The sequence below is a fragment of the Actinia tenebrosa genome, unplaced genomic scaffold (assembly GCF_029948245.1).
Source record: "Actinia tenebrosa isolate PJP-AT-01 unplaced genomic scaffold, QUT_ActTen_1.0 PGA_scaffold3__52_contigs__length_22856419, whole genome shotgun sequence".
In the NCBI taxonomy this organism is placed as follows: domain Eukaryota; kingdom Metazoa; phylum Cnidaria; class Anthozoa; order Actiniaria; family Actiniidae; genus Actinia; species Actinia tenebrosa.
Genome location: NW_028292580.1, coordinates 18,289,728 through 18,317,629, shown reverse-complemented (window position 1 = coordinate 18,317,629; position 27,902 = coordinate 18,289,728). Strand labels below are relative to the sequence as shown.

General features: G+C 35.7%; 3 protein-coding genes and 1 pseudogene across 4 annotated transcripts; 3 read left to right on the top strand and 1 right to left on the bottom strand.

Moving 5' to 3' along the window:
* The first annotated feature begins 7 nt into the window (after positions 1–7).
* Positions 8–7,183, top strand: LOC148908792 (uncharacterized; annotated as a pseudogene). The gene is made up of 4 exons (XR_016120709.1): positions 8–590; positions 1,001–2,911; positions 6,635–6,763; positions 7,098–7,183. The product of XR_016120709.1 is annotated as an uncharacterized LOC148908792 (transcript).
* LOC148908793 (uncharacterized) lies at positions 3,270–5,246 on the bottom strand. Its single transcript, XM_089035211.1, has 2 exons — positions 4,839–5,246; positions 3,270–4,515 (listed from the first exon to the last, which is right to left on the bottom strand). Exons 1-2 carry the CDS (start codon positions 5,051–5,053, stop codon positions 4,146–4,148), a joined length of 585 nt encoding a protein of 194 aa, XP_088891337.1. The 5' UTR covers positions 5,054–5,246; the 3' UTR covers positions 3,270–4,145.
* A 2,865-nt stretch (positions 7,184–10,048) lies between the features above and the next one.
* On the top strand, positions 10,049–19,258 carry LOC116307561 (fibroblast growth factor receptor 2). Its single transcript, XM_031717850.2, has 14 exons — positions 10,049–10,330; positions 10,415–10,599; positions 11,704–11,889; positions 12,056–12,154; positions 12,780–12,937; positions 13,627–13,819; positions 14,396–14,506; positions 15,246–15,415; positions 15,835–15,957; positions 16,283–16,353; positions 16,460–16,500; positions 16,959–17,055; positions 17,489–17,588; positions 18,215–19,258. Exons 1-14 carry the CDS (start codon positions 10,272–10,274, stop codon positions 18,305–18,307), a joined length of 1,686 nt encoding a protein of 561 aa, XP_031573710.2. The 5' UTR covers positions 10,049–10,271; the 3' UTR covers positions 18,308–19,258.
* A 1,074-nt stretch (positions 19,259–20,332) lies between these two features.
* LOC148908791 (uncharacterized) lies at positions 20,333–27,460 on the top strand. Its single transcript, XM_089035375.1, has 9 exons — positions 20,333–20,472; positions 22,419–22,547; positions 22,735–22,953; positions 23,308–23,438; positions 24,086–24,212; positions 24,986–25,096; positions 25,468–25,537; positions 26,091–26,307; positions 26,809–27,460. Exons 1-9 carry the CDS (start codon positions 20,376–20,378, stop codon positions 26,902–26,904), a joined length of 1,197 nt encoding a protein of 398 aa, XP_088891501.1. The 5' UTR covers positions 20,333–20,375; the 3' UTR covers positions 26,905–27,460.
* Positions 27,461–27,902: the final 442 nt, after the last annotated feature.

The window sequence follows — 27,902 nt, the reverse complement described above, 5'->3', positions numbered from 1 at the left end:
TTTCATATAAAACTACAACGTACATAGATCACATAAATTCAACTTTGAACTCTGATACAGCTTCTATGTCGCCGAAAAGAAATAATCAATTCGCGAAAAATACCAATAGAAGAGCGCCATATTTGAGCCCGCAATAAATTACCGCATTAATGCCGTGACGTCACAACGTGAAGCTTGCATTCCAAACTTGTTGAGTTTGTATATTTCGAGTGCTAGTCGATCTTTTAATAGTCTAAGTTAGAGTAAGTTTCTTAATCCAGATGGTTCATTGTTGTGTGCCAGAATGCACCAACCATTCTTCCAAAACTGAGTCTGTTAGCTACCACAAAATTCCTAACAAAATAGCTCTTCAGAAGGCATGGATAGCGCGGATAAAGAGAGAGAACCTGCCGCCTTTGAAGAACTGCTACGTTTGCAGCGATCACTTCGAGGATTCATGCTTTGAAGTGGATCTGATGGAGCAGTTAACCGGGATAAAAAGGAAGAGGAGATTAAAGAGCGATGCTGTTCCGTCAGTATTCAATTTTTGCAAGCCAGCTAAAAGAAGAGCTACATCAGAGAACCGGCTCAAACGCAAACAAAACGAAGAGGTGAGATAACATGTCATTTATACATAACATAGTTTACATTGTTTTTCGAAATAATCACTCATGAAAAAGACTTATTAATGCATACCGAAGCGAGTCATCAATCATTAGCTATTTATGCTTTCATAGATGAAATGTTGCTTAAAATCATAAGTATAGCTAGTAATACTTGATCGATACTTGAAATTTTCAAAATGGTTATTTGCACGTGTTTAGTTTACATTTGATATTTATTCGTAAACCATAACAATGTTGCCGTAATATTCCAAATTTGCTTGGATAAATGACCCCGGAAGAATAATTTATAGCATTGTTGGTTAATATGTTTATTTTGTATTATTTAAGGTAAAGTAGGCCTCGAAGAATGGTTTATAGTATTGTTGAAAACATTGTTTATTTTTGTATTTTCAAAGAATGTGGAGCAGCTATGTGCCACAATAAATCCCTCGTGTGAAGATCCACCAAGTATGGAAACACCAGAGTTCTCTCCTGAACCACTTTGTAAGGAGATTGGTGTTCAGTGTTGCCTTGGTTGTAGATATGTTGTAACATCCACTGCATCAACTCAGACAGAGCCTGGATACTATAAAGATGCCGACACAACAACAGTTTACAATCCCTCCCCTTCACCAAACATCAGTAGAGATGAAATACTCAGTGTGAGCTTCCACGACCACAGCTACAGTACTAGCTATCACCCCTCACCAGTAAAGTCAATGCCAACAGTGTCTCCACAAAAGTCAGAAAAGTCTTTGTTTTCAGAGGAAGAGGGACTCCCACTAAGTGACGATGATGATGGTTTCATTGTTTCATCGCAAGAGACAGTTTCAACAACGGACAGTGAATTAGAGCCAGAAAACAAAGACTGCAATAAAACTCTTGAAAACCATATCAAAGAACCTAAATATTTGGTATTTAACTCTTGTTTGCAGCAGTTATTCAAGTTTTGTAGAAGCTGTGGAGCACCTGTCGCTGATGTCAACTTTGTATGTCAAGGCAGCCTACTTATTGTGACAACTACATGTATGAAACATCATGCTTTGACATGGTACTCACAGCCAATGTTAAATCGCTTAGCTATTGGGAACTTGTTGATTTCCTCATCAATATTATTTACTGGTAATACTTTTACCAGACTTCAAAACTTTGCATCCTGTCTTGGCCTAAAATTTCTGAGTGAGAGGGTCTTTTACAGACATCAGGAACGTTACCTATTTCCTGTTGTTAATGATGCTTGGAAGAGAGAGGAGGCTGCTGTAATTGAAGAGCTGTCAAATAAGGACATAGTAAATCTCAATGGTGATGGCCGAAGTGACAGTCCTGGTCATAGTGCTAAATATGGCACATATACTATGATGGAGACAAGCACAGGGAAAATTGCCACCTTCAGCATTGTTCAAGTCTCTGAAGTAACCAGCTCCAATGCTATGGAGAAAGAGGGGTTTCTAAGGTGTTTGAACACTTTAGAAGACACGGTCAGTATAAAATGTATCACAACTGACAGACACACATCCATCACCAGCACTATGGCAAAAGATTTTAGCCACATCAAACACCAGTATGATGTGTGGCATCTTTCCAAGTCAATTGTAAAAAAGCTGAACAAGAAAGCAAAATTGAAGAAAAACCAAGAGCTGGCACCCTGGATACAATCCATTTCAAACCATCTTTGGTGGTGTGCTGCTACATGTAATGGGGATGTACAACTTTTGAGAGAGAAGTGGAAATCTGTTGTTCACCATTGCGTGAACAAGCATTCCTGGAAGGATGCAGAGGTATTCAAAAAGTGTGCCCATCCTCCCCTAACCCACAGACAAGTGCGCACCACACACTGGATCAAGCCGGGGTCACCAGCTCATGTGGCCCTAGAAGAGGTTGTCCTTCAACTTGGCAAGATTGACCGACTTTTGTCACACAGGAGGGCTTGAAGTTTATCATTCGATGATGCTGAAGTATTGCTCAAAAAGAGAGCACTTCTCTTACAAGGGAATGGTTGCTCGTACTCAACTTGCTGCCATTGACAACAATTTCAATACAGCTAGAATTCAAGCAATTGTTCAAAAAGGCCCAAGGAGTGGAGAAGCTCGTTATCGCAAGTGCTTCCCTAAGATGCACAAGCGCTGGGTTGTTAAGCCAGTCTTACAAAGAAAAAGCTATGCTTTCCTCCCTGAGCTACAACTGAAAGTACTTGAAATTTGTGAGGGTGGCATGGAGGCTGCAGGGGTTGACCCAATTGAAGAGGTTGAATTACCAAGAAACATTGCTAGTGTTCCTGCCCCAGACAAACAGGAATTGATTGAACGACACCGGTCAAGATTTTCTAGGTAATTAATTTAAATGGAATGTAGTAGAGACTACAAACACTAAAATGTGTAGTGTTAAGTGATGCCAATTCTAACCATTTCCTATTTTTAATTAACACTATCTAGTAGAAAATAATGCAAAGCATCATTGGCACTCTTTTAGTGATTGTACTCTAGTGAATAGCTGTTTTGAAAGAACTGTCAAGTAAGCCTGTCGTCCCAATCCCCCTCATCTTTGAACAGTTGTGTTCATTACTGGTAATAATTACAATGCTTCTACAAATGGGAAGGTACATGACAGACCCAAGTAAAACTGCTATAAACAAAATATGTAATTAATGTGAAGGGGACCTGATTAAAGTGGTAGATAAGTTTGCAGTTTTTAGATGTTCAGATGAAAATTTTATTAAAATATCATTACCACTTAGGAAACGATTGACTTTTAAATGAAATCTTAAAAGAGGTCTTTTCTTTAACTATCTACGCTCCATTATATATGGGGTCTCTCCCAGTATGAATGTAGTATAGAAAAAATTCCAGCTGAATAGTGACTTTCGCTTTCACTCATGGGAATCAAGATGTTCATTCATTTGCTCTCAGTGAATTAATCAGCACATGATTACTGAGCTGCAAAGGGCCTATTTGCCTGGAAAAAAAATATATGAGCCATAAATGGCTGACAAGCCTGGATGCCAAGATTTCCTAGTGCCAATTTGTCTGACAATGAGACTAGTCAGTACCGAGATTCTAAGATGGGGTGGGATTCTATCACCAAGAGAATATTTTTTTCATTTAGCACAATTTTTGAATCCATTATAGCATGCTACTTCAAGGCAAATTCTTTATAAACAATACTGACTAGCCTTGTTTTCAGACAAATTGGTGCCCAGGAAATATTGGTTATCCATGTCTAGTATAACTGCAAAATTTGCTTGGTTAGCTCATGATTTTGTCCACTAGTGCTTTGTACACTAGGTTCTCTATTCAGCTGGACATTTTGTCTAGGTGTAGTTGTTTTTAAATAATAAAATATGCAAAACCTACAAAACATTTATATAAACAACTTTCTATATGTACTTCATCTAAAAATAAATTCATGACTACTCTTATACATTTTGGTCTCAGCCTTTCCATGTTTTCCTTTTCAATTTATCAATTCAGAAATCCTGATAGAAAAAAATCCACTCTGTGTATATGAAATGAAGTAAGGAATAAATAAAATGTATATGATAACTCCATGTAACTTTAGGCCAAGCTAATCATCTGCATAGTGAAAACCTTCAAATTCAAAGTCCTCCTCTAGTCCAGGGGGAGGGAAGTGTGCTCTGATGCACATGACAGCACAAGAGGGCAGAACAACCCGAACTTCCTTTCCAAGAACTCCCCAGCACCATCTTGCTAGTTGCCTATATGCAATGTGTCTGTACTGAGCCCATGCGGTTCGAAGAACATACTTATTGGCACAAACAGGTAAGAATCCAGGATGTTGAGTAATGCATGGTGGTGGTTCATCAGCATCTCCATCTTCAACAACAGACTGGCATGTTGCAACCACTTTTTCGATTTCTTGGCAACAAATGCATTCAGATATTGAATCCATAATTTGGCAGCTACCACAGGTACACCTATTTAACAGAAATAAAACAATTCTTAGTATCTTTGAACATTATCAACGATTGTCCCAAGTGAGAATATACATACACAACTTGTGACACAACTATATCCCTGTATCTATATCCTGCAGTATATAACTTATTGACTATCAAGCGATGTTTTTAAACATATTTTTAATTAAAATTGCGAAAGTTGGTATTGCTTTTGGTCGCAAACTGGATTCATGCATACCAATATCTAAAGAACAGATTGCAAGAACACGAGTGGCAAGATACGATTTTATATAAAATGGATATGTAGTTCAGTTTTGTGATAAGACAGAAGTACGACTTACCAATCTGAATTTGTAAGTCGATTGTTCTCTTGTTCATCGTCTTCAATAATGTCACTGTCAGATCCTTCTCTGAACTCTTCATCTGAGGAGATTTCTATTTCTGGTTCAAACTGATATGGCCGTAAACCAAATTCGTCGTCCATTCCGAAAAATTCTTGAGCGAAATCGTCTCCCGAGCTGTCCGAGCCTTCGGAAGAAGAATTGGATTCTGACATGCCTTTAATTTGATGACCAAGTTGTATTTTTTCGCAAAATATTGAGTAAAACGTATAAGAAACTGAGGAAGAAGTCAGGCAAACAACTGGAAGCTTGAACTCTTGTGACGTTGTGACGTCATTACGCTATTTTTCTGAGCCCGCGATAAAAGCGCAAGATGGCGGCCACCAGAGCGATATATGCGATGTTTTCAAAAAATTGTTTTAGAAAAATGGATGCTCTATCCCCTTTAAAAACTGGATTTTTGGACTTCTCAAATGATGTAGTTCCTCTTAAAAATGGGTCATTTTGGAGGGTCAGTTGTCCTTTAATGCCTTCATATTTTCGGAATTGTGAACTGAATCATGACTACTTTGTTTTTCTTTCCCTAAACCCGAAGACATGCATTTGATGAATGTTTCTCTCCAATATTATCTTATTACTAGCGGGAACAATTAATTCAGAACGAATATTTAACCGCTTCAGTGATTTTTACCCATATTCCTTTCGGTCCAGTCGCGTAGGCTTGAGCCGGTCGACGACAACGTTTTTTGAATTGACTGTATATGTTATTTACCGGCAAGGAGGTCCGGATAGGGAAAAACTGTGCCCGAGGTCTTGAATACACGTTTTCAAGACCGAGGGCACAATTTTTCCCTATCCGGACCGACTATAGGACGGTAAATAACATATTTCTTTTTTTCCCGTATTTTTTTACTTGTTTTTGTAATCGTTTTGTTTTGTTATTTAGCGGCAAAGGATACCGGACCGCCAGCGCGGGCAGATACTGACAAAATACCGGCTGTTCAAACAGCCAATCAGAATGCACGATGTTTTAGGATACCGGACCGGAAAAAAAAAATACTTGTATTCCTGCGTATTATAGATTTTTTGGTCTAGAGACACACCAAACCGCATTGTTTTCATACTTCAGTAATTACTGTTTTCAAAGCAACCTTACTTTAAATATTAATATATAAATATTGTAGTTCAAATTCTTTTTTTGCTAAAGAGTATTAACTTGTATAATTTTAGTTTTATCACATTCAATCCTTTTTTTGTGTCATTTCGCCATAACTGAAATCGAAGGAGAGCAATGATGCGATTTGCAGTTCTAGAACAATGCACATTAGTTAATGTTTATAACTTTGGGTATCAAGATAAACAGTAAACAAAAAATCTGGTAAAATTTTTTTATGCATATTGATCGTCTACACCGCCAATCGTGCCAAATTGCTTCAAAGGTTTGAATAAATAATAATAATAATAATAATATTAATAATATTAATAATAATAATAACAATGATAATAATAATAATATTTATTATTTGTCAGCTATGTTGATGGTATAAACAAAGGAATAAATAAATAGTTTGTTAAATTCCACCAATATGACCGCCGGCGATGAAGCATCGCGCAAACGAAGAATTTAGATATGTTTTGATTTGCTCTTTTTCAGTTTATTCATGGCAAAATTAATTTGTTAACTTGTGAACTTAGTCAAACTAGCAAAATACCTTAGATTTAGATTGCTACTATTGATTCTTTTAAGTTATCATAATTGCTCTCATATTTGAATTGTTTTTGTTTTTAATTTCCAGAACTATATATAAATGGCGACTGCTCCAAATCAAAAAATTGTACTAATCGGGAAATAGTCCATTTTCTCAACCCTAAGTACGAAATCAATTGTATCGAAATTTTAAACTCTACGAAACACATTTGTAAATGTAAGTATTATGCCGGATTGTGTTTGCAAACCAAAAATAATTTTGACATTTGACTATTGTAGGAAGAAAGAAAGAAAGAAAGAAAGAAAGGAAGAAAGAAAGAAAGAAAGAAAGAAAGAAAGAAAGAAAGAAAGAAAGAAAGAAAGAAAGAAAGAAAGAAAGAAAGAAAGAAAGAAAGAAAGAAAGAAAGAAAGAAAGAAAGAAGGTGGGAAGGAAGGAAGGAAGGAAGGAAGGTTATATGTTACTTATGTATGAATAACACTTAAATTGATGTAATAAAAAAAGTCAATTCAATTCTTATTTTTGATTCTTATTTGATTTTCTTTTCAAAAAGATAAAGACTATAACCCAAATGTGGAACTGGGTGTAAAGGTTCCTGGGCCAAACGATAAAGAATATTTCCGAGTACCAGACAAGGACATGTATGCCGGATCCAATTCTGAAGATGCAAGCCGTGCACGTATTGGTATGAAGGAGATTGGTCCGTACAAGGGGGCGTGGTGTGCTGCCAATAACGCTGACAATGGCAAAAGTTGGTTGCAAGTCAATTTTAGTTAGTACACAGAAAAACTCATTCTATAACTAAAATCGTAAGATCCATTGACGCTAAAAATTTAGTTAGCACTGTTTTTATTGCTACGCTCTGATCGAGACAACAGTCGCCACAAGGAAATCGGGCAATACACTACTGTCAATCACAGTATGTTAAGGAACTCTATAGATCTTATTAGAACGTCTCATCACTTATTTATTATCCAACTGAGCTCACTTTTTCCAAGGGAGAAGGCTTCAAAACGAATTCTTTTCTTTGAACTAGTTTTCAAAACCGGTTTTTTACTGCACAAAATAACCTACAATACGAATATCGCTGGGTATTTGTACTCGCCCCAGGCTTTCTACGCCTTGATCGTGGATCCACACTACTTTGACAATGTGATGACGCGCTGAATTTATCGTCAATAAGAGGACAAATACATGAAGAAAACTGATGTCAATTTGTAAATTGTTTTCAAAATTACAATAACGACAATTTTTAATGTAAATCCTGAAGATGACCACGAATATCGAAATCTGCAGTAAGTCGTAATTAAACTCTTGGTTTGCTGAAACAAATCATTGATACAACTGTTTCTTTGTAGGTATGCCTGTCGATATCGAAAAGATTGAGATCAAAGGCCACCCTACGGATCCCAGTAAATGGGTAGCAAGCTTTTTCTTGGAATACTTGGACGAAACTGAATCTCTAGTACCGTATCACCACTTTTTGGAAGTAAGTAATGTCCGGCAGTAATAGTTGCTTTCTTTGTTTTAGGAAGCTAGCAAGAAGCAAACAAACGAGAGAATGCACGGACAAATGATTGAGCCAATGAAAGAATGCGTAGAATGTAGAAAAGAGTTGAATGGATAGTTGGGAAGATATTTTTTCGATAAGCACCAAGGTTTGGTTTGGCATGATGTAAAATAACCAAGGATATAAATCATACTACAACAGTTCCTATTTTCATTCTTTTTGCGGATTACTTATATTTAGTGTTTCTGGTTACCTCGAGACTGAAAGAACGATGAACAACCTTTGAGATAGAAATGTGATTTTAGCCAAAAAAATATAAAAGCACAAAAATTCTTTTTAGTCTTACATCGCCCATCTCAGATATCTGACTGACAACGTTTTTTGAATAGGTGTATGCAATAAAAGGTATTGCTGTAGTTGATATGCGTATTTCAAAAAATGTTTTCATTACCAATGGCGATAAGCGTCATTCCGAGACGAAAATGATTCAATGATGACATTGAATTAGACTCAACGCTAAGGTCCAAGTTCTTGACGAGAATAACAAGCAGAAATCTACACGTCATTCCAGCTATACTTGGATCTTGGAATGACCTTGAATCTCCTATCGCTTTTCGCCTATCACCTATTGCCTATCGCCTTTGGCGATGACACCCATCTTTGTAATAGGTATATAGGTAAGCTGTTAGCTAAACATTATTCATATTTCTTTAGTTTCACTCCAGCCCAAATGGTTCTTGTCATTATGTATTCATCAATCAAACCAAAGGAGTACGAATCTTCTCCAATAGTCCTGCGAGTAGAACATGCATGCAACTTGCCATCTACGGAAAGCGTACAGGTAAATCATCTACTAGTCATTTATTTTTTTTATAAAATATCCACCAGTCAACTATATATTTACAGCCGGCTATCTAAACTATCCACGGAATCCACGCTAAATGTTGCATAAACAAATGAAAACGATTATTTACGAAAGGATATGATATGTGTCGTGAAACTATATTGATGAATTGGGGCTAAACGACAATGAAAATACAGGAAGTTCGCGCGATGGTTGTTTGTCCTGTTGTTGCGCCCTTTAAACAATAAAACTCACGTACTAAAAAAGGCTATTTTCAATCTTTCCGCTATGGTTCTCTGTCGACTCGACGATGATACGTGTGACGCTGGTGCAGTCTTGTAACACCATTGGGAAACTAGAGAAAAACGTTTGCACATGAGTGCATTTCAGAACGTTTTCTAAGAATTTTGAAGAGTTTGAGTGAGAAAATAAATGTTGGTTTACTCCGAGTATACAAAACATTTATCGACTACTTTTGTCAGACCAAGATACAACATATATATAACAATATATTAACAAACACAATATAAGGCAATTAGCCTTAAGTTTCAAGCATGGACACTAAGTTTGGGTATTTTGTGAAGTCCAATTTATAAGGCATGTTTGAAAGTCAAATTTACTTATGTTTTGACTAATTTGCATACGGATTGAGAGCATGCGCAGGCGTTTTTCACTCCAATGGTGAATGGTAAGTCAGGTAATCAATGGATACCGCCATTTCTTGCAATTTGAGTTAAAAACTCCTTATGTAGCCACGGCTGTACTTTTATCTTGTTGTTTTAAGGCCACTTCCGAGTACAACAGACCATTTTCGAGTTGCAAATTACCGCTGTGTTCCTTGATTACATACTCAAGTGCCAACGGTAAAGTAAAGGAATGCTCAACTTCAACAATACAAACGCTTTGAAATTCCACAGGCCTTCACTAGAACACATCACTATTTTACGCAAAATCGAGGCTAAGCCTGAGCAACTCAGAGAACTCAAAACAAATTTTTTTCTTTATAGTAACAATTAAAGTTTACATGGCGTTGCGTATTTTAAACCGGAATTTCACCAAAGAACTAGAAGATCAAACATCACCTGAGTACAAAGATTTCGTGCAAAATTTCAAAGAACAGGTGAGATAAAGTCGCTTCTTTTTTACCCAAGGATGCGTTAAACGAACATTCCTACACAGAAAACGGGCCATGCCATATGTTTAGACCTTATATTTTAGATGTGTCAATGGAAAAATAGAAAGCATCAATGCTGTTGGCATAAGAAGTAGTATAGGGGCTATGTCACTCCGGCGCCGTGTCGGTAAGAGGTAAGAAGTTTCCCCAAATTTCATCATGGTCGTTGTCCGCTTACTCTTGAACATTTTATTTCCAGATGAACATCGTTTTCAAAACTTTGGATGGCTACGCCGGAATAGAAATTTTAGAGATTTTGTGAGTATGACTTTGAAGATCATAATTGCTTAAAAGTGATCTCGTGATGAGGATTCTAATCAAATTCAATATTATGTATTTCAGTAATGGCAGTGTTAGAGTGCGTTTTCGAGTTGTCGTCGTTGTTGTCGTGAAAAATAACGAATATAAAAGCACAGTGGCTAGAAGGACAGTTCTTATTACTGAAACAGTTTTGAATAAAGCAAAGACAGGAAGGGTGGAGGGACTTCAAGTGGATAAAGATCCCAAGTTCATGGAACTAAATAAAAGTAAGGAACTAGATTTGAAGCAGAGAGGACGGATCCAGAGGGTTGATTGGAATGGCTGCTCACCACGTTTACGTCGAATTTTGGGATTCAATTTAGAAAAGCAAAAGGTTCACTGGTATGTTTCCAGTTTTCAAGGGCGGGTCCATATGGGGGGGGGGGGTGAATTGAATGGCTAGTCACCCCCCTTTGAAGTTAAAATACAAGAAGAATTATGAATAAGGACGATATTTGATACCTTTCTAGGTAACAGTTACCACCTTGAAATCTTTCTTGATCCGCCACTGAGCTGATATAGATAAGTACGCTAGATATTGGACAAACCTCTGGGACCCGCAAATAACCAAAAAAACGTAACCGTGCATCATTTTTATAGAACACTAAAACAATATCTAAATCAGAAAAAAATTACACAATTTGGTAGGGTAACTGGATTTACACAGGGTAATCTTCATCCAGGCCCTTCTAGATCGAATTAGAATTTAGAAGTTGATTTTTGCAGAGAGAGGAAAACTGGAGAGCCCAGAGAAAAACACATATACGACAGCGAGTCAGGGTCGCATTGGTGAGAAGCGAGCGCTCTCATCACTACGTCTCCCGCGCTTCCCTATTCCGTATCAGAGTACGACTAAATTATAGACTGAGTCGAAATTGAGGTTATCGGACTGACCGAAAGGAAACATGGTTTACTCCAGCTAAATTAAAAGTCATTCAGCTTAATCTCCTGGACCAATTCAATAACAAAATAACAACCCGTAATAATAAGATATATCGAGAAATTCTACAAAAATTCATCATCGTCATCATCGTCATGAAATAACGATTCCATAGTTCATAATTCTAGTCTTTTTTGCCACAAAAACATCAGCAACGAATCAATTTAAAACCCATGATTTCAAAACTGATATTTAGTGCTGAAAAACAAGTCAGCGGTTGTGGGTAAAACCGTGGACTCAACTGCTTCCTATAAAAATGCCCAATAATAGTTTCCCAAAATCAGCTACAAAAGAACAGAGGGTACAAATAAAACACAAAAGAAATAATACCGAAAATCCATGACTTTAAAAATGATATTCTGAAAGTTTAGTTATTCCTATCTGTTTTTAGCACCTCCGCCATCACCTAAAAATGTGACTGTGGTAGAAATATTCAAAGATGCAGTCGAAATCGCATGGGATCAACCTCTGAATCATGAGTACTACTTTATAAAAGGGTACTTCGTCGAATATTGGAAGTTTGCGTCAGAAAAGGAAAAGACAACGACGTTAAAAGGCCAAAAGACAAAAGTTACAGGTGACTCATTTAAAGACAAATTGTATGGATGGATGGATGGATGGAGGGGATGGAGGGGATGGATGGACGGACGGACGGACGGACGGACGGACGGATGGATGGATGGAGAAGTAGAGCAAAGTAAGGTCGACCAATGCAATCATCATTGGATCTTTTTTAACCTTAGATCTAGAGTCCAATAGTCCATACACAGTAAGGATTGTAGCTGAAAATGAAAATGGTATTCGTGGAAAGGAGAGTGCACAAATTGAAATAAGGACAAAGAGTATGTATGTTTTCCGTGTTACTTGTCACAAAATGACGATCGCTTCTCCAGTACTCGTTACTGGCAATTAACCCCATCCGGTATACAGCTATTTCAAAAAGAGTTGGTGAAAGTTTTGTTGCATGTTGCATGTTCCGTGTTGCGTGTTGCATGTTGCTTATTGCATGTTGATTATTGCATGTTGTATGTTGCAGCTTGCATGTTGCAGGTTGCATATTGTATGTTGCATGTTGCATGTTGCGTTTTGTGTGTTGTATGTTGCATGTTTTATGTTGAATGTTTCATGTTGCATGTTGCTTATTGCATATTGCATATTGATTATTGCATGTTGTGTGTTGATTATTGCATGTTGATTATTGCATGTTGTATGTTGCATGTTACATGTTGCATGTTGAATGTTGAATGTTGCATGTTGCATATTGAATATTGAATGTTGCATAATTCTATATGGTTGTAAACTTTTGCTGATTGGATTAACGTCCCCAGTAGTGCATTTTGGGATCTGAATATGCAACATCCGACATGCAACATGCCAACAAAACATACACCAACCTTTTCAAAATAGCTGTTATCTGTCCCTGTTCAGTATAAGTGCATCAATATAACTTTTTTTCCATATACATAGGACCAAGTAATATGCCAGATTGGCTTTTGGCAATCATCATAATCGTCTGCATCATCATCTTAATCGCTGTCATGGCTATTCTTATTGTATACTGTCGTCGTAAAAACTCTTCCACCAACAAAATGATCGAAGAGCTTGACATGAGAGCTATTCAGAAGGTTTGTAAATAATGAACAATAGGTTTCTTTCTATTTCAGACCACATTCTTGGTTATTATTCTGTTGTTTGTCCGAGAAGCTTAAGAAGATATCTTAATAAGGATGATGTACCTCGAAACAAAACAAAACAAAGCAAAAATAGAACTTTGCTCTTAATTAAGGGAATGAAACGTCGGCCTGAAATGTTAACTACATTCAGCTAAAAGGTCTAACTCTTAGTCAGTTGTCCAAGGATTTCTCTGTCCTTCTGAGAGATCTTCCGTATTCACTCCTAATTGAAACTACTTACGCCTTAAAGAAAAAGTACTTTTTCATAGCCCATACCACCTACCTACGTCATTCCATGTTTTAGATCCATAACTGATGAGTGTCCAAAGGAACAAGCAACCATTATTCGATACAATTTACAATCCCCTTCATCAAATTGTTTCCGGAAACTTGGAAAATTAGAAGAGACTTACCTTAAGTTTGATTGACTTGACGCATGTGCTGTCCTATCTGATGTAATATCCTGCCTCCTTGGTCATGTGATAGGATTAATATGATCTGTTGACAATGAGGATATGTTGCTTGCCATGCGCAATTCCTCTTAACTGGTCTCACTTCCATATATATTAATAGCTTTTCTTGTCTCATTAAAACCAGTTGGAAAACATTATAAAAACCGGATTTTTTTCAATTATTATTAGGAAAAAGAAGCCGATGCTTTTCCAAAATCGTACGTCAACACAATGTTTAGTGTCAATGAAAACTGCCCGAGCTTTGCGAGAGAGAACCTGGTCTTAATGGAAGAACTTGGGTCTGGAGAATTTGGTGTTGTATTCAAAGGGCAACTACTACAAAACGGCCATTCCAAAGAATGTGCAGTGAAGACACTAAAAGGTATAGAAGAGTCACAGAGCCATTTTTCTTAGACCAGAATTAAATTCGAGTGAAAAAAATTGATGGCTGAGCAGCTGTACGATATATGTGTGAAAGCAAATCGTAAAGTAGAGTCAGAATAGACCTTATTCGTAGTGTGACAATGTTTTCCCAATTCAGCGTGACGAACCTCCAGGGGATTCATTTTCTTTTGTTTTTACTCTTCGAAAAATTCATGAGTCCCAAAGGATACGAAAGGAATAACGATGATATCCCGACGAGTTTCAAAGCAATAGCTCTTCATTCCCCCAGAGGTTTGTCATGCTGAATTGGGAAAACATTGTCACACCACGAATAAGGTCTATTGTCCTTTAGCCACTCCGATGTTGAGGAAAAAACTGGGTCGAGTGTCATTGCAGTGCATTGTGGGACTGTTTTGGGGGACGTCAATGTTTGTAAACAGTGGATATCGTTATTTCCTAGATGGAGGTTATTTCGTCCCTAAATCAGCCCCACAATACACTGCAATGACAACTCGACCCAGTTCTTCACTCAACCTCGGAATGGCTGATAGTAATAAATGTTCTCTCGTCATAGGCACAGCCAATCCAGAAGATTACCGTGAGCTTCACCAGGAACTTGATATCATGGTAAATGTTGGCTATCATCCTAACTTGGTGAATTTGATTGGTTCCTGCGTTGAAGATGGTACGATAAACCATATCTTAAACATTCCTATTACTAGATTCTAACAAATGGCAAAATCTTTATACTTCAAATATTAATACTTTATATTTTATTCTCTGTTGCTTACGTTCAGGATTATCAGTGAAACAATCGCGTGGCAATTCTAAGAAAATGAACCGTGTTTTGAATAGTCCCCTTCACAGTTCCCTGCGCCATCTTGAAACGTAGCCGTGCCTTTGCATCGAAGGGAGACGAACAGAGAGCTTGGAATGATAGAGACCTTTTTTAAACACCTTGAACAACTATTCACATGTGTCTATCACTGCAAGTTAACCGTTCGTCTCGCTTCGATGCAAAGGCACGGCTACCTTTCAAGATGGCGCAGAGAACTGTGAAGGGGACTATTCTGTTTTATCATAATGGATGGTGGGAAAAGTGGAAAGTCCTGTCGTATTGAAAAAAAGACAGGAGTATACAAAATACAATGTGCTAGGTGTTATCAAGTGTAATGGAAGTGAGGTCAGAAAAAATATAATCAAACTGGCATGCTTTAAGAAATATGGGGATTTTTCAACTTGTACTCATATAAAAAAGATTTACAATCTTTAATTTATTTAGATATTAGAGGTTATACACTGGATTCATAAAATGAAAACAAAGCATTTGCTTATCAAGAAGATAAAAAAGACACGCATTAGTCCCATCGAGCCGCATGCGTTCCTCAAAGCTACAGCTAATAATATATTTCATTTTTTTCCAGAAAAGCTGTTTGTAATCGTCGAATTCGCCCGTAACGGATCGCTGTTTGAGTTCTTACGAAAAGCACGCACACAACCAGAAGAGAAGTTAAAATTCGAGCTGAATTATGTTAATAGGCTAAAGATTGCATTAGATGTGGCCAAAGGAATGACCCATTTGGCAAAAAGAAGGGTAAGCTATTTACAATATACAACTATTTTTGAAAAAAAAGGTTTGGTGCCGGTTTTGTTGCATGATGCATACCAGGCCTAAATTGCCTTAGACTTCGTTTGCAGTTTTTCCGTAATATTTTTCTTCCGTGTTGAAACTATTTACACGTAAATAAAATACATGTCAAGTTTAATAGTAAGCAGAACGCATTATGCATCATGCAACATGCAGCGTGCAGCATGCAAATTGCCACATGTAACAAGCAGCATGCAGCATGCAGCATGCAGCATGCAACATGCAACATGCAATATGTAACAAGCAACATTCAACATGCAGCATGCAGCCTGCAACATCCAACATCCAACAGGCAATATGCAACATCCAACATGCAGCATTGCCTTTTTTCTTGTTTTGTAAGTTAAAGTTATACCTTCTCATAGTGCGTTCATCGAGACTTGGCTGCAAGGAACGTTCTGTTGGCAGATGACTTTGTTGCAAAGGTAGCAGACTTTGGCTTGTCTCGTGATATCTACGAAACGGGAGAATACGAGAAGACTACTGGGGTGAGTATTGACTATGTTAATCATGCATAGTATATTACTTTCTTAAGCAAACAAAAACCTTTCTGTTACTGGTTTTCAATCTCGTTAAAATTAGTTAAATAGGTTTGAGATGTGGTCAAACGAACGACTAATAGAGCGTTTTCATTGAGTCCCTGGAGAGTTTACTGACATCACAGATGGCAGCCATATTGGTGTACCTAACAAAAGAAACTAATGAAAAGGTTGTTGTCAAAGGTACACCAAAATGGCGGCTGTAACTTCATGTGAAAATACAAGAATTGATTTGAGTATATACTCGCTAACATTTTTGCACCCTTTCTAATAGGGTAAGCTTCCAACTAGATGGATGGCTATCGAGTCTTTGGAGCTGAGGCGATTTACTTTGGAGAGTGATGTGTAAGCATGGAGTGGTGTATTTTCACAATTTAAACTTGTGTATTTAAATTATTTTTTCTTGATTTTTTTATTATTTGGCTCAAGTTATTTTAAACTTTCTTTGAAGATGGTCTTTTGGAGTTCTTTTGTGGGAAATTGAAACTAAAGGTTAGTATTCTATTATATCTAAGTTTGGTTCTGCCTTTGAAAAACCACATTACAACCAATAATATTGCTTCATTTTTATTCGGGTCGTGTTACCACATAATTAACCCATATACACCGAGTCGAAATATGGCGACTAATTCGTATAACTATCGTTTTGCTTTGACTAACGACTGACTAGCCTCTCATACAAATGTAAACGTTTTTATGTTTCTACGCGTACACAAGGCTAGTTAAGTCACTCGTTAGTCAGTGCAGATCAATAGATATTGAATTGGTCGCCATATTTCGGTTTTCCTGCCAAAGCAAAACCCAATACGCCAAACTGATTTCAACCTGTGAGTTAGCAATGCCCGGATGAATTTGATCAGTACAAAGGGTTTCTTCTACGAATCATGACCTTTTTTTATTGCTGCTTTCTCAAGTTACGCTGACGATCATAATGACATTTATTTTTGAAGGCCTCATGCCACATGGAGCTATCTCTTTCACGGAACTGCTTAAAAATCAAAAGAAAGGCTACAGATTGGAGCAACCTGAAGGAACACCCGATGAATTGTAAGCTCGGTATTCTTAGAATTTACTTCAAATTGAATATGTTTCTACGTTGCACGACTGTCATGAGATAAAAGGGCGAGGTTCAGTACACGCCAAACAAGGATTTTATGCTTCAGAATGTGCATTATAAAGTTTACTCTAATAGAACTCTAACAGAGCTTGCAATGATAGAGACCTTTTTTAAACACCTTGAACAATTATTCACAAGCTCACTGTTCGTCTCGCTTCGATGCAAAGGCACGGCTACCAGTCAAGATGGCGCAGGAAAATATGAAGGGGGCTTTTCGAGTCAGTTGGTTTGTAATCATGGACGCTCGCGAATTTCTCACTCGCATCCTTTGTACGCACGTTTTTTTACGCGCACGCGTGCTCCTCGTAATTGACGTCATTCGAAATAATATGACGAGGTGTTCCTTATTCTTTCTTCTTACAGATATCGCGTGATGCAGATGTGTTGGCAAGCCAATCCTAAACAACGTCCTACTTTTGATCAAATCTGCAATACTCTGAAAGCAATGTTGAATAATAGCCAGGTGAGTTTCTATCGTTGAAGTTGTGCATTCTTTACTTTACCGTTGGTATTTGTGAATATATTGAGGCTGGAATAAGGCTAACTCTGAGTAAACGAGTCTGTAATCAAGGAACGTTGCGGTATAGAACGAAGATCTATAACCAACGAAAAAACGCTGGACTATCATCATAGATCCAATTAAATGCCTGGTTGATAACAGCCTGCTAGGATTCTTAATAATAAGTCTAATAGTCTTGCTGTTATTCTTTAGAAGAAATAATTACTGAAAAGACTTCAAATCGAACTTTCTCAACAAGTAATACCAATTTCAATAATATTTTCGTTAAAATGAACTTTTGTTAAAAACCCAAAAATTGATGTCACAACTATTAGAATCGAAGTCAAAGCAATGTATCTTAACTACATCTATATCTTAATAATATCTTATACTCTTTATCTATATCTTTTATTCATTCAGTATTAACGTAACTTTGGTTGTATGCCGTGGGAAATATTCCCACGGGTTTAGAACATATAAAGGATAGATCTGAAACATGTAAAGTAGATGAAGTAGATGAAGAGCTGACGAGTTTAAACATTTTTATATAAAATTTAGTTTAACATTATTTTTCTTCAAAATTTATCTAGATGTCAAAAGGAAATTTGAACGAGGAAGAATTGGAAATCAAGCAAGGATCAAGGAACCAGCAAGACAATGTCGACAACCAAACATTTGCCTAAACCATAATGTACAATATACTATGGACAACAAGTTATTCGCCGAATGAACAAATATTTCTTTTAGACTGCTGTACTACTGCTTGTTTTGGCTTAATTATCATTGCCTCATTTTTTTCTAAAGTGTACGCGTCCAATGATGAAATCGAGATGGGTGGGAGGGTTACAATAGTCTATCTTTGCCAGTACCGCCGGTCGAGTGCCTGCCCACCCAAACTAAAATGCCTGCATGGCTTGCAATCCTTTAAATAAGAAAGATGGCTGCCATGTTAGTTGGTATAACGAAACAAACAAAGAAAAATAATATTTTTGTTAAATTCAACCACTCATGGCAGCTATACGAAAACTAGCAATTGTATATATTGCATAATCGTGATAGAAACATAGTAACATTTTTGAATCATATCTTTGTGAAATATTCATCTGCAGGTATTCTCCTCGTGGAGCTCAATTATCAATTATCAGGGCTCAATATTCTCCTTACAGAGCTCAGCTACCTCTTTAAAAGGCTCAATTATTATGTTATAGTAAAGATCTGAGTTAGTTTAACATCAGTTCAATCGTCCACGAAGCGAGTGGCACAAACACGCCAATTCCGCCAGTGGTCGTCCCTTTTTTTGCAATAATTTTTTCCTAAATATTGTAAATACATGAAGGTAGTTTTAAAACAACACTTGACAAATTCGATGAAATCTGTGCCTATTAATATACCTTTCCCGAATAGACCTCCTCGACTCGGGCGTAATGATGTCCCATTTCAGGCCACGTGTCATTCCCTAGATTATCCTTTCTTTGTTTAACGGTTGCGCTCGGTTGCACATGAGAAGACACATGAATATGGATACAGCTCAAACAAACAATCTTATTCTCAAGGGAATGACACAAAGTTTGACTTGGTTTTTTATACATTTACTGCGTATTGCCATGAATTTTTAAATTTCTATATGCATCCTAATTAATTCATAACATACATATCGTATACAAGGAGTTGCCTTATCATGTTTTAGTCATATTTTTATAGTCTATATCCTTATATATGTTTTTAAATTTCTTTTCTTCATAATGTCTGTTTTTTTTGTGTGGCATGGCTGTAAAGTAGCTAAGCACATTGACCACGTTAAATAAAGTTTATTTTATTATTATCATCCTCATCATCATCATCCTCATCATCATCCTCATCATCATCATGCTCATCATCATGCTCATCATCATGCTCATCATCATCCTCATCATCATCCTCATCCCCATCATCATCATCCTCATCATCATCCTCATCATCCTCATCCTCATCCTCATCCCCATCATCATCATCCTCATCATCATCATCATCATCCTCATCATCATGCTCATCATCATCCTCATCCTCATCATCCTCATCATCATCCTCATCATCATTATCATCATCCTCATTCTCATCAACCTCATCATCATCCTCATCATCTTCATCTTCATCATCATCATCATCATCATGAACATTCAAAAAAAAAAACATTCAACACACACCTGCTATAATTAGTACATACTTATATACAAACACTCGTCATTGTAATACATATGGATTATGAACTAAATGTTTATAAGTTAAATTTTACACCGCCCGAAACCCAATTCTCCACTCATTAACCCTCTGCTGCCAGCGCCTAACTCGTATTCACGACTTGTTTTGAAATATTCCAAAGATCCTAATGAAGCTACCGATATCCTTCGTCAATTACGTAACTTATAGATTCCTCCATCTTAATTTATAAATTTGTACGGCACGTTTAATATCATCATTCGAGAAAAAACAAGATTGTCTACTATTTTTAAAACATATCTAATAATATGTAGAAATATTTCGTGTGCATTTCTTTAAGCACGGAAGTGAATATTTTAGAATGTTCTAAGTGACGTTTACTAGACGAGCAGACGACTGAAATAATCTATGGTTTATCAGAGCGTTGCCTCCTCGTCGCTTAACGTAAGTTAAAATACTAGCCTGAAGTGGATTGATCTGCTTATCTGCTAAACATTAAGAATCTCTAACACCCTTTCCTTGTGCTTTACACTCCTTTCTCAGGTTTTATCTATCATGATGTGTTATTCTAATGTGCTGTGCACTGGACTTTTGGTCGTCGCTGTCCTTTTCAGTGTTTCAGTTTGCTCGTCTCTTGGTTGCTCGTATGAAGGTATTCTAATAATAATATATTTTCAATAATATTGTTCAATATGTTGTACTATGTTCATTAACCTTTTCTCAATTTTTGTATCCTTATTTTCTTTAAGAACCTATGTTAGTATCACAACTCAAAGCTCTAGATAATGTATCTAGTTAAACATAAACAATATATTTTTCAAGTCAAGAGAGTTTTGTAAGTTATAGGTTAATGATATCCAACATTATAATCCAGTCTATACATAACTGACTCTAGTATTGATCATTAGACAAGAACAAAAATACTTATTTTCTCTTGCTCTTTTCTGGGCTACTTAATCCTTAATACTATATACTTCCAGTAATTCCGATTTTTTTAAACTTTTTTTAATTATATTTATTTATTGATTGATTTTTTTATTTATTTATTTATTACATTCTTACATTATACATTATACATTTCCATTATTACATTTTCTACTATTACAACATTTATATATTAAAACACCATTTTTCATAAAATTGCTCTAAGGCCTTATTTATTGTAGCAACATATTTTTCTACTTCATATTTCCTTTGCATAATATATAATTTCCTTTATGCAGATATACATGTATTCGTCGTAAATTTTTTTATCTAGAGACACACCAAACATTGTTTTCATGCCGTTTTCAGTAATTACTGTTTTCTAAGCAACCTTATACTTTTAATATTAAGAGAGAATTCTTTTCAAGCAGTGAACGCCAACTATTTTCTTGAAGAAAGGCTGTTGTACAAGGCTAAAATCTTGTTATTCAGAAAGTTTAACTTGTTTGGAAGTGGAGATGACAATTGAAAGTGGAATCAAAGTGTTAAGTTCTTATTTCCCATATATTTTCTATAAAAAGCCTGACAAAGCAACATTCTAACACAAATGCAACAAAACATCTTTGTACAATTGAAAATACCGCTTCAAACAGGCATTTTATCATAGTACATCAGTTTCTAACTGTTTAAAAAAGGTTTTGAGTGTTAACCCAAAACGAAAATTGGGATATAACTCATACGGAAGTCTAGTTTTTGACGCTTTTTGCCATTATTGCTCATCATTAAAAAACATTTCCTTTTAATATATAAATATTGTAGTCCAAATTCTTTATTTGCTAAAAAGTATTTACTTTAGTTTTATATGATTTTAGTTTTATCATATTCAATCTTTTTTTGTGTCATTTCGCCATAACCGAAATCGAAGGAGAGCAATGAAGCGATCTGCAGTTCTAGAACAATACACATTAGTTAATGTTTATAACTTTGGGTATCAAGATAAACAGTAAACAAAAAATCTTTCTCTGGTGCAATAAAAAATTGTTTTAAAATCGAAGCCGTTTGGGAATTAATTTTTTCGTTTCAAAATTTCGTCGCAATAATACAAGTTTAAGGTTATTTTTGAGTTTATATGGAAACAAAATACGATAAACATAAAAATACAACTAAAGTGAGGCAAACTTCGTTTTGATAAAAAATTGAGAATCAATTTGAGAATTTTCTGACGGCATTTAATGAAGGAAAGTTGGTAAAAATATTTCATGCATATTGATCGTCTACACCGCCAATCCTGCCAAATTGTTTTAAAGGTTTGAATAATTAACAATAATAATAATAATAATAATAATAATAATAATAATGATGATGATAATAATAATAATATTTATTATATGTCAATTAGGTTGATGGTATAAACAAATAATAATAATAATAAATAGTTTGTTAAATTTCACCAATATGACCGCCGGCGATGAAGCATCGCGCAAACGAAGAATTTAGATATGTTTTGATTTGCTCTTTTTCAGTTTATTCATGGAAAAATTAATTTATTAACTTGTGAACTTAGTCAAACTAAAAGATACCTTATTGATTTAATATAATTGGATTGCTACTATAGATTCTTTTAAGTTATCATAATTGTTCTCATATTTGAATGTTTTTGTTTTTAATTTCCAGAACTATATATATATGGCGACTGCTCCAAATCAAAAAATTGTACTGATCGGGAAATAGTCCATTTTCTCAACCCTAAGTACGAAATCAATTGTATCGAAATTTTAAACCCTACGAAACACATTTGTAAATGTAAGTATTATGCCGGATTGTGTTTGCAAACCAAAAATATTTTTGACATTTGACAATTGAAGAAAGAAAGGAAGGAAGGAAGGAAGTTTATATGTTACTTATGTATGAATAACACTTGAATTAATGTAATAAAAGAAATCAAATCAATTCTTATTTTTGATTCTTATTTGATTTTCTTTTCAAAAAGATAAAGACTATAACCCAAATGTGGAACTGGGTGTAAAGGTTCCTGGGCCAAACGATAAAGAATATTTCCGAGTATTAGACGATCATATGCATGCCGAAACCAATCCTGAAGATGCAAGCCGTGCACGTATTGGTATGAAGGAGATTGGTCCGTACAAGGGGGCGTGGTGTGCTGCCAATGACAGTGGCAATGACCAAAAATGGTTGGAAGTCAATTTTGGTTAGTACATAGAAAAACTCATTCTATAACTAAAATCGTAAGACGCATTTACGTTAAAAATTTAGTTAGCACTGTTTTTATTGCTACGCCCTGATCGAGACAACAGTCGCCACAAGGAAATCGGGCAATACACTACTGTCAATCACAGTATGTTAAGGAACTCTATAGATCTTATTAGAACGTCTCATCACTTATTTATTAATAATATTAATGTCAATTTGTAAATTGTTTTCAAAATTGTTTTCAAAATTATGTAAATCCAGAAGATGAGCACGAATATCGAAATCTGCAGTAAGTCGTAATTAAACTCTTGGTTTTCTGAAACAAATCATTCATACAACTGTTTCTTTGTAGATATGCCTGTCGATATCGAAAAGATTGAGATCAAAGGCCACCCTACGGATCCCAGTAAATGGGTAGAAATCTTTTTCTTGGAATACTTGGACGAAACTGAATCTCTAGTACCGTATCACCACTTTTTGGAAGTAAGTAATGTCCGGCAGTAATAGTTGCTTTCTTTGTTGTAGGAAGCTAGCAAGAAGCAAACAAACGAGAGAATGCACGGACACATGATTGAGCCAATGAAAGAATGCGTAGAATGTAGAAAAGAGTTGAATGGATAGTTGGGAAGATATTTTTTCGATAAGCACCAGGGTTTGGTTTGGCATGATGTAAACCAACCAAGGATATGAATCGCATACTACAAAGTTCCCATTTTCATTCTTTTTGCGGATTACTTATACTTAGTATTTCTGGTTACCTCGAGACTGAAAGAACAATGAACAACCTTTGAGATAGAAATGTGATTTTAGCCAAAAAATATAAAAGCACAAAAATTCTTTTTAGTCTTACATCGCCCATCACAGATCTCTGACCGACGTTTTTTGAATAGGTGTATGCAATAAAAGGTATTGCTGTAGTTGATATGCGTATTTCAAAAAAAAGTCCATGTTCTTGACGTGAATAAGAAGCAGAAACACTATTCATTCCAGCTATTCTTGGATCTTGGAATGACCTATCTCCTATCGCTTTTCGCCTATCGCCTATTGCCTATCATCTTTGGCGATGACACCCATCTTTGAAATAGGTGTATAGGTAAGCTGTTAGCTAAACATTATTCATATTTCTTTAGTTTCACTCCAGCCCAAATGGTTCTTGTCATTATGTATTCATCAATCAAACCAAAGGAGTACGAATCTTCTCCAATAGTCCTGCGAGTAGAACATGCATGCAACTTGCCATCTACGGAAAGCGTACAGGTAAATCATCTACTAGTCATTTATTTTTCTATAAAATATCCACCAGTGAACTATATATTTACAGCCGGCTATCTAAACTATAAAAAAATCTAATAAAATATCACATAACTAATTATAATTTCGCGCGCTGATTGGTTGATGAAAAACCACGGAATCCACGCTAAATGTTGCATAAAGAAAAGAAAATGATTATTTACGAAAGAATATGATGTGTGTCGTGAAACAACGATGGTTGTTTGTCCCGTTGTTGCGCCCTTTAAATAATAAAACTCACGTACTAAAAAAGTCTATTTTCAATCTTTCTGCTATGAGATTCAAGGAAAATTCCTTGTCGACTTGAAGAGGATACGTGTGACGCTGTTGCAGCCTTATAACACCAATGGGACACTAGAGAAAAACGTTTGCGCATGAGTGCATTTCAGCACCTTTTCTAAGAATTTTGAAGAGTTTGAGTGAGAAAATAAATGTTTGTTTTCTCCGAGTATGCAAAAAAATTCTGGAGTAAACTTTTGTCAGACCAAGCTACTGTATTAACAAACACAATGTAAGAGAATTAGCCTTAAGTTGCAAGCATGGACACTAAATTTGGGTATTTTGTGAAGTCCAATTTATCAGGCATGTGTTTGAAAGTCAAATTTACATATGTTTTGACTATTTTTTGCATACGGATTGAGAACATGCGCAGACATTTTCATTCGTGTCAACCAATGGTTGTTTTAATCTGACTTTATTGGCCCATTAATCAGAGCTCCCAATTGTTTCGTATTTTGCAGATTCACTACCAATTAAAGTTGTCGTTGTGCCAGAAGCGGACCCTACCAGTAAATACCAAAAATTGGATAGTATTTCGAATAAAGAGTTTTATAAAGGGTATATGCTTTGGGGTAAGTATTAGAACTTTAGTATTTGCCTTTGAGGCGTAACAAGGTCCGACCCCTCCCCCGTTTGGAAAATTCATTGGTTTTCGATTTGAAACCATCCATTCATTTGTTGTTAACTTGTTGTAAGATAAATAATTAAACCAGAATATTTTGAAGAAGGTCTTAAAAGGTCTTTCAACGGGTGTTTTTAAAAAGCCACACCCCAATCACCTAGTTAAAAAGCTAGTCATACTTCCAAGGTACCGTGCGTCTATTTCGTCCCCTAAAATAGTCCCAAAATACTTGACTGCAATTCAAACTCGACCCAGTCTTTTCCTCAACCTCGGAATGGCTAATAGTCATACAATTTATTTATTTAAATACTTATTTTGCAGCTGTTTTCGTTGCTGTGCTCATATTTTTGGTCATCTTCACGTTCATCTTCTTGTTTTGTTGGTGTTGCCGGTAAGTTATTATCAACACAAAACCGTTTTGGCAAAACAATTAAGTATTGATCTACTGAATGACAGACCAACTTAAAGGGAGACTAGCACGGAAATCATCCAAATTTCAATTCAGCTGAAACTTTACTGGAATAACCCTTAAAGGTCTAATAACACTGGTTAAAGTTTTATCCTGATACTCGGATGGGAAGTATCATATTTTAACGAATTTTTATAGGAGTCTTTAACGTCATACACTCAACACTCAACATCACTCCATACATTTCTTTGTAAATAACTTCATGTTTTACTTTATTTCTATTAAGCCCAAAGGTCCGCTTAGGGACTTAACGTACATAACTTGTGGTTAGAATTACTTTTATAGTGGTATCTTTTCTTCAATGTGAGTATAAAACTAGAAAATATTTTGATCACAAAATACAAAGAAATGTATAGAGCAAAAATGGCCACGTAGTGTGAAATTACCTGGCAAATCAACGTTGAAGGTTTCATGTGTTAAAGTTAAAGATTATTTTATGATCATCGCATTACTAATACTTATGATACTTATATAGGCGAGATTATCCGTTGAAGTCTGCAATGGAAAAATCCAGAGAAGCAAACTCTGACTACGTTTCCGCATGTAGACGTATCGATGCTATAGCAGAGAAAGGATATTGTGCAACTCAAGAGGCTCAAGAAGTGAAGATTGCATTCACCGATGAGTATATTCCACCAGGATTGCAGAAGGAAAAACAAGACGCAACTGATGAAAAATTCTACAAGCATAAAGTAAGAATGTTCTTATTATTGATTGTCTTCATTGAGTAGAGAGAATTATTAGAACTCAATAGTACGGGATTGCAAATGGCAGAAATGGTTCAACCAAATTGCTTGCGTGCATTCATGAAAATGTGTTTACTTCTTGTACTTGCTATTCTTTTTAACAACATCGCACCACCTTCTAACTGGTGTTATTTCAAAGGAAGTTCAAGCTAAAAATTAAGCTAAAAAGGAGTCCTCTTAAGTCCTGTTATGCCTGATGCTTCCAAAAGTAAATAAAAATATAACTTAAATTGCAAACTATTGAATGTGGAGGATTACTATCTTTCTCGTCATTGGCAGCTCGTAAGCCAGTCACTGCTGCTTCTAATGAACCCAGTACAATTGTTAACTGGAGGAACAGTTAAATGTGGAGGTGGAGGTAGAGGTGGAGGCGGAGGTGATAGTAATTGTATTCAGTGTCATCTGAATAATGTGGTATTTATTTTCTCTTATATTTTTATTTATTAGATATTTTCGTTCAGTGGCTGTCAACCTGCAAACGTTTACATGGCCCATGAGGATCACCCCGAAGCCGCACAGGAAAATGGAGCCACTAGCAAATAATTCAAACAATCCAAAACCCTACATCTCCTTAGAAGATGTAAACATGTGTGTCTATATATACGAATTTGTACTTAATGCCGTCTATTTCGACCTTAACCCAATCACATTTAGTAGATAGAGATAGAAATTAATAACAATTAAGAGAATTAATTAATTAATAGAAACAATTTATATAATAACAACTGAATGATTTGTAATTAGACGAAGAAAGTCTACAGAAACTTGCTTGTCAAGGGTCATATTTTAAAACAAAATCAGCCAAAACACACCTTTGGCATTAACTTTCAAGATTTATGTGATGGATGTATCAGTCCAAGTAAAAAAATATAATCAAATAGAGTACAAACACTATAAGTGTGTAACATAAATACCACTAAATACTGCTAAATTATGCTATTCCTATTGTTTTCTATCGTTTAATTAGCACTACGTACTACTAAATACTGCAAAGTGTTGCACACTTTTAGTGTTTGTACTCTATATAATAGAGTGCAAGCAATATATCCACGGAATGCAATTTACTAAATAGTATGAGGAGAGTGCTAATTAAACAATAGAAAACAATATAATTTGAAAAGAATTGTACAATTTAGTAACACTAATTTTTCATGGATATACTGTTTACACTCTAATAAAATAAAAAAATTAAAAAACTTTCAGCTGACTTTAATTAATACTCATGATCCGAAAGTGGCTTGCATTATCAAAAATAAATTGATCATAAATAACTTAAAATCATGCTAATTCTATTCATAAAGTTACGCTGTTATTGATAATAAAATGGAATTAATGTCGAATAATGTATTTCTATTTCTTTTTTCGCTATTTATTTTCATGTTTTTGTGTGTACGTGTGTTTTTTTCCTTTCATTTGATGTCTCAATGGTTAATTGTCGATCATTAGTTCAGTTTCGAGAAGATCACAAGTTATCACTATTTTTTCAAAAGATATTTTTCCAAACAACTGTAACACAAAACCATGGTTTAATGCCAGTAGTC

Excerpts from the sequence above, each read along its gene's own strand:
- LOC148908793 (XM_089035211.1), bottom strand. The coding sequence starts at position 5,053 with ATGTCAGAATCCAATTCTTCTTCCGAAGGCTCGGACAGCTCGGGAGAC. Across the intron at positions 4,516-4,838 it reads CGACTTACAAATTCAGATTG|GTGTACCTGTGGTAGCTGCC; the intron begins GTAAGTCGTACT and ends TCTGTTAAATAG.
- LOC116307561 (XM_031717850.2), top strand. The coding sequence starts at position 10,272 with ATGAACATCGTTTTCAAAACTTTGGATGGCTACGCCGGAATAGAAATT. Across the intron at positions 13,820-14,395 it reads TGCAGTGAAGACACTAAAAG|GCACAGCCAATCCAGAAGAT; the intron begins GTATAGAAGAGT and ends CTCTCGTCATAG. Across the intron at positions 16,354-16,459 it reads TTTACTTTGGAGAGTGATGT|ATGGTCTTTTGGAGTTCTTT; the intron begins GTAAGCATGGAG and ends CTTTCTTTGAAG.
- LOC148908791 (XM_089035375.1), top strand. The coding sequence starts at position 20,376 with ATGATGTGTTATTCTAATGTGCTGTGCACTGGACTTTTGGTCGTCGCT. Across the intron at positions 23,439-24,085 it reads CGTATCACCACTTTTTGGAA|TTTCACTCCAGCCCAAATGG; the intron begins GTAAGTAATGTC and ends ATATTTCTTTAG. Across the intron at positions 25,538-26,090 it reads TTGTTTTGTTGGTGTTGCCG|GCGAGATTATCCGTTGAAGT; the intron begins GTAAGTTATTAT and ends ATACTTATATAG.